Here is a 16,479-nt window from a genome sequence, read left to right as displayed (position 1 = left end):
TATTTCTCTCCCTAGTTTCAACTCAGATGCTGAGTTCATTCAGGACTTGACAAGGAAAGAGCCCTGAGGCTCCTTTAATTAGTGTCATGGACCACAGTTCCTGAGCGTGGACATGCTGCCCTCTGCTCTGCTTTAGGAAATGATTTTAAAGGTCTCCTTCCTCTGTTAGTAAAGGGATACATTGTGAGCTAGACATGTGCCTACAAATCACTTGGAGATTTCATCAAAGTGCAGGCTCTGATTAAGTAGTTCTAGATGGGGCCTGGGATTTCTAACATGCTCCTGCTGGTCCATGGACCACACTTAGAGTACCAGGGATAACAAATGGGTCCAAAACAACCACAACATCCAGTCCCAAGGTTAGATATCTGGAGCTGTTTCTAGCATAAACCTCAGACTTCATTGGGAGAAGCAGTCCACCTAGACCGTCCTTCCCATGTCTTAGTGGATACTGTCAGGCTTTGGTGACCTTTCTTATTAGCCCCCAAAAGAAGACAGACCTTGGTGGAACAGTACAAGAATTACAAAGAAATTACTTGACAAGGGTCAGTTTCAATCAGTCTGTATGATTGCCTAGAGAACTGTGCTGGGAAATAGCCCAGCTCAGAGGGAGCAAGTGCTGTGATTGATTAATGATGTCTGCCTTGGACACAGGCTTAGAAAGTAAAAGTTGGAGTGCTATTTATTTGACATTCCTTACCCAGGGTCTGGTTCTGAATTTTGATTTGTCAGAGTTTCCAGAGAAGATCCCTTGCCCAGAAAGCAACTCTGAAAACCAGAGCCAGTGTTACCTGTGGGAGGTGGAGTGGTGCCAGGGCAGGCATCTAGGCAGGACCTTCTCAAACGTCCGTCCCCACGCTGAGTCCCCTGGCCCTCCTGACTTACTTTTTTTGTGTGCAGGTAGAAGTGCTGACATCACTGAAGGCCCTCAGCGACCATGTGGACCCCAGCCAGCTGCCCACAGCCCTGGAAGGCCCCTTCCCCTACTGCCACAGCGAGTGGGTGCAATTCTTCCAGGTGTCTACCATCATAGCCTTTGGCCCCATACCCTCACTCTTTCTCTTCCTCCCTTCACCCTCCTGCTCAATAAATCCGTTGACCCTGTCAGGTTCAAAAACAGTCATTCAACAAACCTTTATAATGAGGGTGCAGAGTGAAGTGATTAAGAGCTCAGGCTCTGGGGCTGGACTGCCTGGGTTCCAATCCCAACTCTGCTGTGTGCCCTTGGATAAATTATATATGTTCTCGGAACCCTTTTCCTAACTGCAAAATAGGAGGCAATAATAGTACCTGCTCATGGGGCTGCTGTGAGGATTAATTGAGTTAAGGTGGGTAGGGAGCTTAGAAGACAGTCTGGCACATGCTAAGAGCTCTGTCTGTGTTATGAAAATAAATTTAGTCCTCTGCTCTGTGGACTCACCCTGCCCGGGGAGCTCAGGGCCTGGTGGGGGGGACAGATGCGCTCCCTCCTGCAAGAAGGAGCAAATAAGGAAACGGCCAGTGCTGGACTCCTTCCCTGTGTGCTTCCAGTCTCTGCACCACAACCTGCTGGGGGCATTTCACGCCCAGTTTAACACGAGGACACCCAGGACGGGGGACTTGCACGATGGCCCCAAAAGATTATGGGCTTTAACAACAGCAAAACCAGTGCCCTTAAATGAGGGTCCAGGACTCTGTCTAACCAGCACTCTTCACATTGGGGCCGAGAGTTCTTTTTTGGGAGCTGTTTGATGCAGTGTAGCATGACTGGCACCATCCCGGCCTCTGCCCACTCTGACAGGAGCACCCCACAAATCATGGTGACCCAATGTGTCTGCAGACATTGCCAATGTCCCCTGGGGGACATGACCCCTGCTGAGAACCCCTGCGCTACACTAAGTCTAAGGCAGCGGTTTGCTTATTTGCTTTTTGTCTAGGGGTTCTTCTCTTTAAAACTGGGTCTGTCTTTGGGTAGGCAGCATGTTAAAATTCAAATGGAACAAAAGGTATATACTGAAAAATCTTCTTTCCCATTTGTCCCTCAGGACCCCAGTTCTCCTCTGCAGAGGCCTCCAATTAATCCAGTGGCTTTTGAACTGTATTTTCATTTTAAAACCTTCCCTTTAAATGAAATCTTACCAACAGACCCAGAATATAAAACTGGCAATGATGATGACCAATACTGTGTGCTGGGTGCTATTCTAAGTGCCCTGCACAAATGAACCTATTTAATGTCCACACAAGTCTATAAGGCAGGAACTCCCGTGATCCCATTTTACAGAGGAGGAAGCAGAGGCACAGAGAAGTTAAGCAATTTTCCCAAGGTCTCAGAGCTAGTAAGTAGCAGAGCTCGGTCGAAGTGGGACCCAGAAAAGGGTGTGCCTCTAGCCCCGTCCTGCGTGTCCTCTTCCATCCCATCCCCCAGGGTATCCCCGCTGGGCCGGAGAGCTCAGGCCTGTCTTCTTTCTTCTCACACTGTCATTCCCAGCACCAGGGTGTCTCAGGGTGTGGCCCCTGGCCCAGCAGTGTCAGCATCACCTGGGGACTTGTTAGAAATGCATATTCTCAGTCCCCACCCCAGAGGAACTAAATCAGGACCTCAGGAGTGGGACTCAGCATCTGGATTTTAACCAGCTTTCCAGGTGATTGTGTGGCAAGTAGGTCTGAGAACCGCTGCCTAATGCCCACCTTGCATCCCTGGGATGGGGAAACGCCCTCCTCTGGGCCCGGGCTGACACCCCCACTCTGGCCTTCCATTCTGCAGAAGTTGGACCCTTTCCTCGCTGACCTCCACCAGGCCTCCTCCCTGCTAACGGCTTCCATCAAGGTGTTTGAGAAGGGTGATCCCCCTGGAGGGGTGCAGGTGAGCCAGGAGCATGGGGTGGGGAAGCCACGCCACACCCCAGATTCCACAGACCAAGGCCTCAGCGAAGGGGACAGCTGGGGTGTGTGTCATCACCCCTGCTTTTAATTCATTTGCTCAACTAGAATTTATTGGGCACTCTCTATGTGTCACGCCCTGGAGCCCCAGCCTGGGACAAACTGACCTGTCCCTGCCCTCATGGCGTTTATGGTGCAGTGGCAGAGTAGTCATTTAAAAAGTAAGCAAAGTAATGGATAGGTTGTTACGATTTGTGCCAGATGCTGTGAAGGTAAGATTGAGAATAACAGCAAAGGAGGGAGGGACTCCCTGAAGAGATGGTATTTAATTTGAGGCCTGAAGGATGAGAGGGAACCTGTGCTGAGAATAGAAGGGGACCTGTGCTCCAGACGAAGAGCAGACATGTATGTGTGCAGGCTCTGAGGTGGGATACAGTTGGGATGATCGGGGATAGCATGGAGGTCAATGTAGGACCAAGTGAGTTGTGGAATGTGGGGAGGAGAAGGAAAGAAGAACTAGGGGATATTCTGGATCAGCAGAGGCTGGAGTTGGGTGGGAATTTGATCCTGAACTGTTAGGAAAGCCACTGGAGAGTTTTAAGCAGAGGGATGATCAGATCGGCACTTTGAGAATCTTTCCAGCTGCCATGTGGAGAACAGACTGCAGGGGGAGCTAGAATGCCACAGGGAGACAGTGTAGAAGCTAGGATGGGTGTCCTAGCAAGAGACTGTGGTGCTTGGACCAGTGAGGTTGCCATGGCGATGAGAGGAGGATTAGCTGGAGAAGATATTTACGAGATAGAAAAGAGACTTTCTGTAGGACCTTGAATGCCAAACTGGGGAAATTAAGAGTGACCTGGGTGTGAGGAGCCTTGGAAGGTTGTAGAGGGAGGTGGGGGGGCGGGGGTTGGGCCTCAGGCCACTTCCCTACACTGGCAGGAGGCCTCCACACGTCTGAGGAAGTCCAAGGAGCTGATGGAGGCTGTGCTGAGGGACCCAGGCCTGCTGGGCCTTCAGCGGGAAGGGGGAGGCACATTGGCCCGGCTTCAGCAGGAAGCCAGTAGGCTGGACTTCAATCCTGACGTCAGGTATGGACACCCAGTTTTCCTCCCCCGCCTCCACCCTGTTCCTTGGTCTAGGAGCGTGGAGCTGGGGACCCATAAGACAGGACCCTCAATACCCAGTTGGGGGCATTTGCAGGGCCCGTATCCTGGGCTCAGGCCTTGGTAAGCTCCCTGTCCTTTCTCTGCTGCCCCTCCTTCAGCCCTGGCCATCTGCAGCCTGAGGTGGCACTGGAGGATGGCTTCTGCCTGTTTCTGGTCGTCCTTATAGACCGAATTCTTTCTCTGATGCAGACAGCTGAGTCCCTTCAAGAATCCATCTCGTTTATTCCTCACCAGCACCTGTGAGCCCTACATCATCTTCATCTGGCTGATGTGTAACAGGCTCAGCAAAATGGAATAACAGCTGGGCCATTGAGCACTGACTCCTGCACTGCCTTCCCCACAGGCGTCTCCGCCTGGCCAGGAGGACCTCATGGTGTGCCAGGGGTCTCAGAGCTACAAAACAAAACACATAGATCCCTGGAAAGTACCAGATTTCTTAAACTTAGGGGTAGGGGTGGGGGAAAAATCAGTAACTAAATCAGCTAGTGTAAATTGGAAATTTTTAGTCTCCATTAGAACAAACGTGATTACAAAGTTGGCTTTGTATAAGCTTCTGGGAACAACTTCCTTGCCTAACAAACACCTTGTGCCCTCCCCACTTCCTGGGAGGACAGAGCTTGGTGTGAGCACAGCATTGTTCTAAGGGCTTTACAAATATTAACTTGTTTAATTCTCACCCTTGGGGTGGGTCCTAGTATTATCCTTATTTTATTGTGGTAGAGCCTGAGGCTCAGAGAGCGGTTAAATGACTTGCCCAGGGTCACACAGCTGGGATGTGGTTGGGCCAGGACTTGAACCCAGGGAGCCTGGCCCAGAATCTTGAACACATCACCCTGAGCTGTGCCCACAGACAGATTCTGGCAGCCGTGGGACCTGGCACTGGGTGTGGTGGTGTCTCCTGTCCCTCACGCAGGCTGGTGGGGTGGCACTATCCTTCCCAGCATGTCCCCAGCTCTTGTCCTCCATAGACCCCTCCGGACTGTTGGCCACCGGCGGCTCCACCAGGTGGCGCTGTGGTCTCACAGGAGCCGCTAGGCGCGTTTGTTTTGCCAATGGGTGGGTCCCTGCAGCTCCGGCCTGCCGACCTTTCCTCCCTCCCTCGGCCAGGCAGGCTGGCATTTTCCATCCCGGGCACCCACCTGTGCCCTCCCCACTTCCTGGGAGGACAGTGACCTGTGGAAATCTGCAATGAGATGAGGAGGCCCAGAGCAAGGCTCCTCCAGGAAAGCAGGTTTCCTTCCATCTCCTCCTTTTCCTTTTTCTTCTGCAGTGAGACCCCCTAGGTCAAAGGAGGGTGGCATGGGGTTTAAGGGGTGCTTGGAAGGCCCCTGAGACCCGTCCCTTTACCCAGATGTCACCACGCCTGGAATCCCATCTGCAACCCGTCATTTATGTCTTGCTGGCTTTAACCATTTTTAAAAAAATTATGTGCAAAGAAAGCTGTGGACTGGATTCCAATTCAGGCTGCCATGCATGAGAGTCAGTTGCTCTCTCTGGACCTCAGTGTTCCAATCTGTAAGATGGAGGCCAAGAAAGGGGTGGGGTGGGGGTGAGGTTACAGTAGTTCACCATCGCTGCAATAGAAATACTAAGCACGAACAAGCACTGAGGGCTTGCCACTGCGGCAAGTGTTTTGAATGTGTGAGGCCTGGTTCTCAGTCCTGGCTGCCTCCTGGAACCACCTAAGGAGCTATAGGAAGCACTGATGTCCAGGCTACACTCAGCATGACTCAGTTGACCTGGGGTGGGCCTGGGTATTGATATTTTTTTAGTCCCACACTGGTTCTAATGTGCAACCAGAGTTCAGAGCCAACATATTTGATCATTTAATCCCGGCAACCACTCTATGAAGTGGGTCCTATCACCCCCACTTTTCACAGACTGAAAAATGTAGACACAGAAAAGTTGAGAAATTCGTACAGTCTCATTACCAGAAGGTAGTAGGGCTGGGATTTGAACCCAGATTTGTGTGCCTTGGTTCATACCCTCCTATAAACTGAGGGAACAAGAGGGTCATTTGGTTTCCTGCTGTGTCCTCTGGTCTTTCCAGTTCCATGAAAGGCTAAAGCTGAGACCCAGAGAGGTATAGGGACCTTCCCAGGGTCACATAGCAAGTAGGTGGTTGTAATACCCAGGCAAGGGTCCCAGAGTTGGGGGGAGTTGGGGGGACAGGCATATGCAGTGCAGGAGGACTGGGTGGGGGAGACCTTGGGCCTTCTCTCACCCTCCTCTGCCTCCCAGGAGCCGTCTGGCTGAAGCCACCACCCTGTATGGCCTTGTGGATGAGCAGCTGCATGTCCTGGTCACTGCATCCAACCACCTCCTGGGGAGGCTGGAGCTGCGCATTCGCCTGGGTCGCCTGGAAGCTGCCATGCACCAGGTGAAAGGAGAGGCTGGCCTGGGAGCTGGGGGCTTGGCTGGGCCCCCTTCTTGTGCCAGGCCTTGCCCAGCCAGGCACTTTGCTTTGGTATAAGGACACAGGGGCCAGGCAGGCGTCCCAGCACATGACATGGCACTCAGTAAGTGCCTAATGCGTAAAGACATAACCCTGCAAATTGCATTGATTGTGCCAAGGCTTGGGCCAGAGCTTCTGTGTATATCGTGACTTTCCAACTCATCACTTACCAGTGATGTGGGAAGATTCTAGGATTTCTCTCACTCATCAAAGACAAAACTGAGGCTGGAGAATATTCTGTCACCTGCTTATGGTCACATGCCTGGGAATCTGGTCCTGCAGGCCACACTTGGTGTCACTTTGTCTGACTGCTGGTGCCTAGAACCAGTGGGTCCCTTCACGCTGGGCCGTGGAGCACAGTGTGCCCAGAGCCAGACAGCCCGGCTTCTGATCCTGGCTCCAAGCACTTCTTAGTGGTGTGACCCTAGAAAGGTGACTTCACTATTCAGTGCCTCAGTTTCCTCATCTGTTGAATGAGGGATAATATTAGTGCTGCCACGCTGGGCTTTGCGAGGATAGAGTACCCACTCTTTAAGACATCCCTGAATAAGGAGACATCTGCCCACTGGTCAAGAGCTGTTTTTCTCCCTCTGTCCCTCATTGAATCATCATATGTACCCCATTTTGCCACTGAATAAACTGAGGCCCACATAGAGAAGTGACTTGCCCAGCCGGCTCACAGCCAGCCCACGTGCCCTGCCCCACAGCTGGCCGCTGTTTCTCCAGCACCGTTTGCCACAGGCAGGGTGCTCACCACTCCTGAGCTCTTTTTATGGTTGGGCAGCACTGAGTGGTTAGAATAAGCTAAAACTCGCTGCCCTGTGACTTCCTTCAGGCAAGTGTGCACTGAGGGCCTACTCTGTGCAGGGCACAGGGCAGCCACTGAATGAGGACAAGACCTCAGCCTCCAAGGAAGTTGGGGAGCCGGCCAAGGGACATCTCCCCAGCAGCCCCTCATGTCTGAACCTCCCTCCCCTGCCCCAGGTCAGCCACTGGATGGAGCGGGAAGGAAGCCGGTGCCTGCAAGCACTGACCCCCAAGGGTGGAAGCTTGGAGACGGTAGAGAAAGCCCACGCAGAGTTTGAGGACTTCTTCCTTCAGGCTGCAGTGCGTTCCTAAAACTGAGGAGCAGGACCAGAGCCGACAGAGAGCGCAGCAGTGGGGGGCAGCAGTGTTAGGGCCAAGGTGTGGGGGTGGGAAAGAGCAAGAGAATTTCCAGAGACAGCGAGGAGACTAGTGTGGGTCCCAAAGTTCCAGTTGAGTTTCTGTCTCCTCCAGGAAGCCTTCCTGGGCCACCAAGTCCAAAGATGACCTAACTCAGAGTCCCTGGAGGGTTTCTTAAAATGCAGATTCCAGGGCCCCATCCTAGACCTATTAAGTCAACCTTAGAGAGCAGGGGCAGGATATCTGCATCCTTGATGTATTAGGCCCCGGGGCACGGGGTGACTCAGCCTTGGGACTCCCAGCCCAGTGTGGGAAGCGGGTAGGGAACAAACGGAAACAAACAGAAAGGGAGAACTGTGGAGATGCAAAGGAGGAGCCCTTAATGGGCTCAGGGGAGTCTTAGAAGGAGCTGACACTCAGCAGAGTCCCAGCCAGGTAAAATGGATTACCTAGGTAGATGCCCTGTCGCTGCTTCCTAGATGAGGAAACTGAGGCTCAGAAAGTCTCATCACTCAGCATCAGGCCAGTGGGAGGTCCATGCCTCAGTGAAGGTGGGCGCTGAGTGGCTACCCCTCCACTCCCCGCTCAGGCCCAGTACCGCCGTGGCCTGGAGCTGTCCAAACAGGCAGGCCGACTGGGAGCCGCTGCTGGAGGGACCAGCGAGGCAGGAGGAACAGAACTCCCGGAGCTGGCAGCCTTTGCCTCCACCCAGCGGGCCTTCCAGGCTAAGCTGACCCACTTCTACATGGCAGCTGAGCGGCAGCGCACAGACCTGGAGACGCTGCTGTACCTGCACCACTTCTGCAAGAAGGTGAGCCTTGTGGCCTGCCTGCGCGGATGCCCCTACTCTGTCCAGCTGGGAGGCAGGGCGGGGGCAGGGAGCAGCTAGACACAGCCCTAGGCTCCGTGCGTGTTTCACTCAGCAGTCGGGTGGGTCGGGTGGGAGGAGGGGGGCATCACCTGCATTGCCCAGAAGGGGAACAGGGTTTGAGAGGTTAAGGTATTCTTGCAAACTGGGTCCAGTGGATCTCGGACCCCAGCTTGTCCTACTTCACCAGGCAGCCTCCCAGAGACCCAGCACCAGCTCTCAAAGGAACCTAGAAATCACCTGCTTCTTAAATATTGGTATTTGGAGAAAAGCCTAGGGATTTCCAAGAATCTGATCAAAGCCATAGGCTTTCTCTCTATGCATAGATCTCTGCAGGCAACTTCATGGGCTCAAACCAGGCTAAGAATCTTGATCTTGTTCCACTCCTCTGTTGTAGAGTTGGAGAAATAGCATCAGAGAAGGGCTGTCACTTACCAAGGTCACACAGCACTATGCTAGTGCTCTTTCCCAAGCTTCACCTTGCCCTGGACAGATGGCAGGAGCTGGAGAAGGAGGGGACAGTTGTCTGAGGATGGGCCCAGAAGCTGCTCTGGGCACCCTGAGAACAGATCAGCCCTCACGCAGGAGCCCAGGGTTTGGCCAGGAGGGTGGGGCTACGGTGGGGGTGGGGGCAGTGCTGGGGCAGGAGGAACCCCGTTGCTTTGCATCTCATTTCTTGGCCGACGTGCAGCCCCATTTTATAGATGAGGCCCTAAGGGAGGAAGGGCCTTGCTCAGGACACGCAATTGGGAGGAAAGAAGAGCTGGGATTTGAACTCAAATGTATCCACCCTCTGTGCTCCTCTCCAAAGGTGGCAGTGGGGCTGTCCCATGTCCAAGCAGGCATGATAATGGCGACAATGAAGAGGAGATGACTGTTAGGAGGGCAGCCCACATTTCCTACTGGGTACTCCATGCCAGACCCAAGCACTTCCCAAACCTTGTCTGATTCCATTTTTCCCCATACCTTTTTGCAGGAGGGGTACCAACAATGTTTCTGTGAGGCCCAAAGAGGAAAGTGGCTTGCCCAAGCTTCCCCCAGGGGGCCAGTGCTCAAGCAGGATTTGACTTAAGAGTCCCCACAGCCTCCTAAATCCATTTAGCCAAATCCCTCATTTATAGGGAAACTGAGCTTCCGGTCAAGGGAGCAGCCTCAGAGAGCTGTAACCCAGATGGGACAAGAGCCCACTGTCTGTCCCCAGCCAAGTGGCCTCAGCTGCCCTCCCAAACTGAGGTCACAGTAGGGGGAAGAGGCTGACTCCAGCCTTCCAGCTGTCAGCTGGCCCAGCACAGAGAACACAGGATGCTTCAGAGGGCAGTGAGAGGCACTCGGGTCAACTCACGCCTGGGGCGCTGGCAGGACACGCCACTCTGTCTTCTTGGGGCAGCAGGCAGAGAAGCAGATGTGGGCTGCGGCAGTGAAGGATCTCCCTACTCCCAGCTGTGCAGGAGAGAGCAAGGCAGGGGCAGAATCTGACAGGTGGTCGGGGTGACGCAGTCTGCGTGGGCTGTGTGACCTTGACAGCAGTCTTGACTGCTCTGGGCCTCAGCTCCTCATCAACAATAATGATAACAACATAATAATCACCAGTGCTTGCACAGTTCTATGTGTCACAGCCTGTCCAGTCATTTCACCTTGTGTTTTATTGTCACACCAACCCTATGGGGCAGGTACTATTACTGTGCCCATTTGGTGCATGAAGAAACACAGAGAGGTCAAATAACTCACCCAGGCTCACACAGCTAGGAGGTGACAGAGCTGAGAGTCAAACCCAGATCATCTGGCTCTTGCCAGTTATGACAGACTTAAATTAAATGCCAACCTTGTTGGGTAGTGAGAGAATTAAATGCAAGTAACCTTCCAGGCTTTGCTCAGATTTGGAGTTATTATTATTAACACCAATATTATTATTACAACAAGGAGGGGTACCAGTAATTCCTCATGGGTAAAGGTGTCTGGAAGCTTCTCTCCCTTGCTTACTAACTTGAGCCAGTTTCAGCCTCACTGGCCTTCCTTGGGTGAAACAAACTTGCTCCAGCGCCGAGGTCTTTGCATGTGCTGTTCGCTCAGCTGGGATGCTCTTCCCACAACCAGCTGGCGTCCTGTCTGTCTTCAGCGCTCAGCTCACCTGTCCCCTCCTCACAGAGGCGCTTCCTGGCCAGCCAGCTGCCTGTCCCGCATTCTCTCTCATCACCCTGTTTTTATCACTTCCTGGTGCTCATGCTGATCTGAAATGACCCTGCTGCTTCAGCACCTGCTCTCTGATCTGTCACCTGTGAGGTGAGTGCCCCTGCAGGGTCCTGGTCCCATCCAGAGTGCCGGGTGCAGGGTCAGCGCCTAGAGCAGGCCCAGGAAGCGCCGTGGGTGACCGGCCCAGTGAAGGGGGCATGAGTGAGGAGTTGGGCAGAGGAAGGAAGCCTGAAGTGCACCTGGGAAGATGGAATCCCACCCAGGCCTAGAAACCCCACCGGAGGTGGCAGCCCTGACCCTGAGGGCCGCCTTGGCCATCTCTCGCAGTTTGACCAGGCAGGCTCCTCTCTCTGGCGCTGAATTCGAATCCGCACAATGAGCCGGGCAAGATGATTTCTGAGGTGCTGTCCACCTCTGCCCAGCTCAGCCTGGAACATTGAGCCCCAGACAGACAGACAGACAGTTCAGGGCTGGGCGCAGCCCTAGGTGCAGAGCAAGCAAGCAGCTTTGGCACTAAATAATGGTAACACAATTGTGCCGCTAACGGAGATTTATGGAGCCCTTTCCCAGCCATGAGCTCCATGTACTTCCACGAATATGAAGCCATTTATCTAAAGACAAGTTCCCTTAATCCACGGAAAGATGGTTTCCTCGGAGAAAACGGTTCTCCAATCCCCACAACCTAACAGCTCGCTGTCGGTTCCTAAATTAATGGAGAGAAAGATTATGTTTTTCACAAGCTGCTGGGAATGTGTGGGCTCCTTTGCAGCCTGCAGACATCTTGTAGGTGAAGTGGGGACAGACAGAATCCCAGAATGGAGTGAGGGGACCTCTGGGCCTGGGTCGGCTGCTGTCTCACTGGTGACTGTGAGGGCACAGCCCTGCCGGAGCATTTCTCCTGTGCAAGGAAGGAGGTGCTTGGAAGATAACCTTCTTGAAAGATGGACAGGTCTGAGTTCAAATCCCAGCTCCTCCCTGACATGCAGCACGACATGGGGCAAGTGATTTCATGTCTCTGAGCCTCACTTTCCTCCTCTGCAGAATGGGCTGCCGGTACAGTTCAGGGTGATCATGCATGAGATACACAGAGCCTGGCAAACAGTTGGTGCTCAATAAACATTAGCCAGACTCTTCCCTCAGCACCCCTCCTAAAGGATTTAATACAATCCAAGAATCCAAATTTTCAGCTCTTGAAAGGCTCTTCATGATCATCTACTACAACCTCCCATTTCACAGAAGGAGAAACTGAGTCCCAGAGAAGGGTAAGTCCGTGCCTTGGTCTATCAGACTGCGCCTGAAGCCTCCAATGATGCTGTTTCTTGGTGGCACGAGTGTGCGCCCCAGGGAGGAGAGAAACCATAGCCTTGGCCGTCAGTGGAGAAATTCTTGGCCACACTGAGGGGGGCCTAACATCAACTGGGCTGTTACTGCTAATTCAGTCCAGCAATATTCACTCTTCAAGTCCTCTCTGCACTCAGACAGGTGCATCTCTGTCCTCATGGAGCCCCACGTCCACTCCTACCCTGAGCTGAGCTGCCACATCCCTCTCTTCTTGTCCCTCAGATGACCTGGTTCCACATGGACTGTCAGGACCTGATGGCCCAGCTCCAGCTGGGCAAGGCGCAGAGGGCCAGCCCTGGGGACCAGCGCCGCCTCCACCGCTACCTGCGGCGACTGGCGTCCGAGTTTTCTGCAGAGAAGCTCACAGCCATGGGGCTGCAGGCGGCTTCTCTGGGCCAGGAAGGCCTGGGCCAGGCCCTGTGGGAGGAGGCCCGGGGAAGGCACGAGAAGATCCAGACCCTCCTGAAGAAGGCATTGGCCCATTGCCCATGCCCAGCGGGTCCCACTGCCTGCTCGGCACACCTGGAGTTAAGAGGGGCAGCTGCCAAGGGCCAGGGTCTGAATGGAGCAGTCGCTTCCAGGGGCCAGTGGGACCTGCCCCTCCAGGACTCACTAGGCCTGGATCGTTCACCAAAATCCCATTGGCCAACTCGGTTCCCCAGAGTAAGGCAGAGCAGGAATGTCCAGGCTGGCCCTCTGTCCCAGGAAGCAGGCCAGGCTGCAGAGGCTGATGAAGGCAAAGGCCCTCAGGAGCCCCCTGCCCCTGAGCGTGCTCTCACCACCATCTTCTCCTGGCAGAGGCTCCCCAGGCAGAGTCAGACCTCCTGCCCCACTGGGGGCAGTTTCTCCTCAGAGGGGACAGACTCACAGACATCTCTGGAGGACTCACCCCAGACAAGTCCCCCTGCATCCCTCTAGCTGGAAGCCCCCACCAACTGCACCAGGCTCCAGGTCAGGTGGGCAATTGCACCCTTGGAAGGGGTAGGGGTGAGGGAACGTCTGCCATGGTCTCTGCTCTCTCTCACTGGCTCCTCCAACCCACAGGGGCCACCAGACTGAATTCAAGGAACCCCACGAGGTCTTGTCCTTGCACTCCAGAGAGAATCCTCTCCCTGTCCCACATTCTGTCTTCTTCCCCTCCCCTCTGCACCTCCTCAGACTCTAATAGTTCTACCCTTACAAGCCAGGTCCCCCTTAGGCAGCGCCTCTGCTGCCCAGCATCATAAGTCCCTGCTGCTGGCTTATGGGGCCAGGCAAGGGTAGGAAGCCAGGTCCCCCCCATCCAGCCCGTGGTGCAGGAGGATGAGGAGGTGGGGGGAAGGCGCCCTTACGCCTCTGATCTCAGAGTGTCCAGAAGACAACCGGCCCTTCGCGCTGCCCACAGTAACTCCTGCTAGCTCCTCCTCTCAGCCATTTCGCTGTGAAAGTGTGCCCTGTCTCTGCCTTAGGATGCATTACCAAGGTGGCCTCTGGCAGCCCAGCCCTGGAATTTTCCTGGCTCTGGGAAGAGGGTGGGGCACACATCCTCCCACAGCTAAGGCTGTGGAAAGAGAGGAGGCAGGACTGGAGCAGACGTAGGAGGACAGACAGGGTTCCTCAGGACTCATGTTGGCAAAGAGCCATGCAAGCCAAGATGGCTTCAGGAATCTTCTAAGACTCAAAATTTGGTCAAGTGTGATTTGGGGCTTGTCTGTGTCAGAACCGAGCAGAGGTGATCAAAGGCAGCTTCTAGGATCCCACCCCAGATAATTAAAATCAGACGCTTGGGGCCCAGGGTGGCTCGAATCTGCGTTTGTAACCAACTGCTCAGGGTTTCCCACGTGACACAGTAAAGTGGGGGGTGCTGTTGGGAAACACTTAAGGCTGGGGTCTAAGCTGGCTACCCACCCCAAGCCAGCTTTGATTCTCACGTTTCACTCTCCTGCCTTCATCCAGACAGGCCTGAGGATGCAGGGAGCATTTGATCAGCCCATCCACCCGTGCCTTTGCCTCAGAGAGGGGCCGAAGGCTCTGAAAACGCTGTTACCATAGCAACAGCATCCAGCCAGCGGGGACCACAGGCAGGGAGCCAGGATACCTGGGGTGCAAGGATGGAAACTGACTTCTAAGAGGCTACAGCTATTGTGAGAGATGCAGGAGGAGGGGGATGGATGACCCAAGAATTCTTGGGAAGCAGGAGTCTCCAAAGCCATCTTGTGCATCCCTCTGTCTCGAAAAAGAGACAAAACTCAACAACTTGCCTACTTACAGCAGCCCATGGGGGAGCAGGGTATGCAGAAATGAAATAAAATAATCAATAATAACATAGAAAAAGATTGAATAACAAATAATAGCTAACATGTATTCTGCCTTTTCTTTGTGCCTACCTAGTGTTAAGCCCTTTAGAAGTGTTGCAAGGCTTGTTGAATTTGCACCACAATCCTGTGCATCCAATACTAACGTCACTCCATATTACTGAGGAGGAAACAGAGACATGGAGGTTAGGTGGTGTCTTACCCAGTGTCACGAGGCAAGTGGCAGAGCTAGGACTTGGCACAAGACTGATGTGTCAGGCTCACCTTCGGACAAGCCTGGGCTGATTGCTTGCTCTGTGCTCTTCCCTCAGCAGTCCTTCTGTGCCTGGTGACTGCCATGTACCCAGGAACCTTGGCTGGGCTGGGATCGATCCTTTGAGTGGCCTGGTCTCCTACTGCACTCAAGACAGTGTGGCAAAGTGGGCAGTCACATGGCTGCTGAGGCCCTGGGTTCCTGCCGAGGTTCCATAGCTCACAGACTGTAAGTCCTGGGCCAAGTTATGCTATCCTCACCTACAAAATAATAAGATAATAATATGATAATAAAAAAATATATATATATAATAATAATACTGGTTTCCTCACCTGCAAAATAAGAATAATCAGACCTCAGAGGCTTGCTGTCAGTATGAAATGAGTTAAAATATGAAAACCCTTAGAAAGGTACCTGGAACATAGTAAGTGTTCATTAAATGGTATCCAGCATTATACTTGGCACCAACCTGGCCAGGCCCTGCTTCCATTACCAGACATATCAAGGAAGAAGTTTCTCTAGAGGCCACTGATCAATTCCCAAAGATTTTTTTCTCATTTTGAATCGTGTGGATTCCCTAATTAGTTTTCTGGGTCCCCAAGTTATCTCTCACAGGCCAGAAAGGGCCTGGCTTACTGACTTTTGCCCTAATCTACCCAGGGTGGGGTCATGGTGCTGCCTCCCCCAGGAGATTCCCTTCTAGTGACATCATAGCTGTGTGTTAGCAAAGCCTTAGCCCCTAAGAGGCTGCTCTGAGGATGCAGACGTACAGTGTCACGTTGTGGAGTTCTTCAAGTGTGCAGCCTGTTTTGGTGGGTAGAAAATGGGGCTAACAAGGACCCCCAGTCTGCCAGGGACATGATGGGAGTCCCTTTTTCAAGCTCAAGGGGTGGTGGGAGGCATATGGCTTAGGATTCAGGAATCTCAGGTGACACTTCTGCTCGGTTGCTGGCTGCCTACAGAACGCGAGGTGGGTTGCCTCCTCTCTCTGACCCTCAGTTTACTGTATCTGTTTAATCAGGTCATTGAAAGGATAAGGATTTTTCTCATCTTTGGAATCTGAGAGCTCTGCCTTTGAATCCAGGCTTAACAGCCTCATGACTTTGAGCAGATGGCTGCCTCCTAGTTTTCCACATCTGTCCTTTGGGTGTGTCCTTTGTTTATTATCCTGCGGGGCCAGGATAATGAGACCTCTGGATCCCTGGGCTTCACACCAGGCCTTTTTCCTCTCCAGAGAGGTGGCCATCTTATGAAGGATCCAAGCCTTTTAGAAATCCAATGGGCAGAGGTTTGGGGCAGAGGTAGGACTGAGCCCAAATAGTTGAGGCATTTTTACAGTATACAAAGTTCTTTTTGTCCATCCATTTCCTTATCCGATATTCAACACAACCCTGAGGGCATCAAAGTCATACTCTAAGGTGTGTCCATTTTACAGATGAGAAGCTTGGAGACTGGAGAGGGGAGGTGACCTGCCCAAGGTCACCCAGCAAGGGAAGGGGTAGAGAAGAGAAACCTCCAAATCTGGATCTAGTTCTGATCGATGCCAAATCCAGAGGAGCGGATGAGCCTCCAGCTTGTCAGCCACTCTGAGGTGCGTGCCCCTCACCCTTCTGACCCCAAATTACCCACACCAGACCCAGGACAGCTTGCCTGGGTCAGGCCACAGGCTGCTCTCCTGAAAAAGACATGTTCTGTTCTCTGGGGACTGTGAACTGGCTTCCAGCCCAGTACAAACCCATCAGGCTCAAAACCCCACCTCCTCCCAGCTGAAAATGGCTCTCTGAGGCTGGAGCCTGTGGGCCTCCTGAAGAGCAAGTGCTCTGCCTCTGTGGCAGGACCCCTGGGGTCCCATCTCCTTCCATCTGGGGCATGATGGGGTCCCTGGGTGA

The 16,479-nt window shown here is 53.3% G+C and overlaps 1 protein-coding gene across 2 annotated transcripts in view; it reads left to right on the top strand.

Moving 5' to 3' along the window:
* KIAA1755 (KIAA1755 ortholog) overlaps positions 1 to 14,898 on the top strand; it is a 37,943-nt gene extending 23,045 nt beyond the window's left edge. For both annotated transcript variants that reach the window (XM_036902304.2, XM_036902305.2), the window contains exons 8-14: positions 901 to 1,017; positions 2,744 to 2,842; positions 3,799 to 3,947; positions 6,267 to 6,405; positions 7,465 to 7,587; positions 8,234 to 8,455; positions 12,266 to 14,898. In XM_036902304.2, the coding sequence (XP_036758199.2) occupies positions 901 to 1,017; positions 2,744 to 2,842; positions 3,799 to 3,947; positions 6,267 to 6,405; positions 7,465 to 7,587; positions 8,234 to 8,455; positions 12,266 to 12,961 (1,545 nt within the window). In that variant the 3' untranslated portion in view covers positions 12,962 to 14,898. The remainder of the gene's footprint in view (positions 1 to 900; positions 1,018 to 2,743; positions 2,843 to 3,798; positions 3,948 to 6,266; positions 6,406 to 7,464; positions 7,588 to 8,233; positions 8,456 to 12,265) is intronic.
* The last annotated feature ends 1,581 nt before the right edge of the window (positions 14,899 to 16,479 follow it).

This window comes from Manis pentadactyla, chromosome 5, assembly GCF_030020395.1.
Source record: "Manis pentadactyla isolate mManPen7 chromosome 5, mManPen7.hap1, whole genome shotgun sequence".
Lineage (NCBI taxonomy): Eukaryota > Metazoa > Chordata > Mammalia > Pholidota > Manidae > Manis > Manis pentadactyla.
The sequence above is the reverse complement of the archived record's forward strand: the minus strand, read 5'-3'. Positions and strand labels throughout refer to the sequence as shown.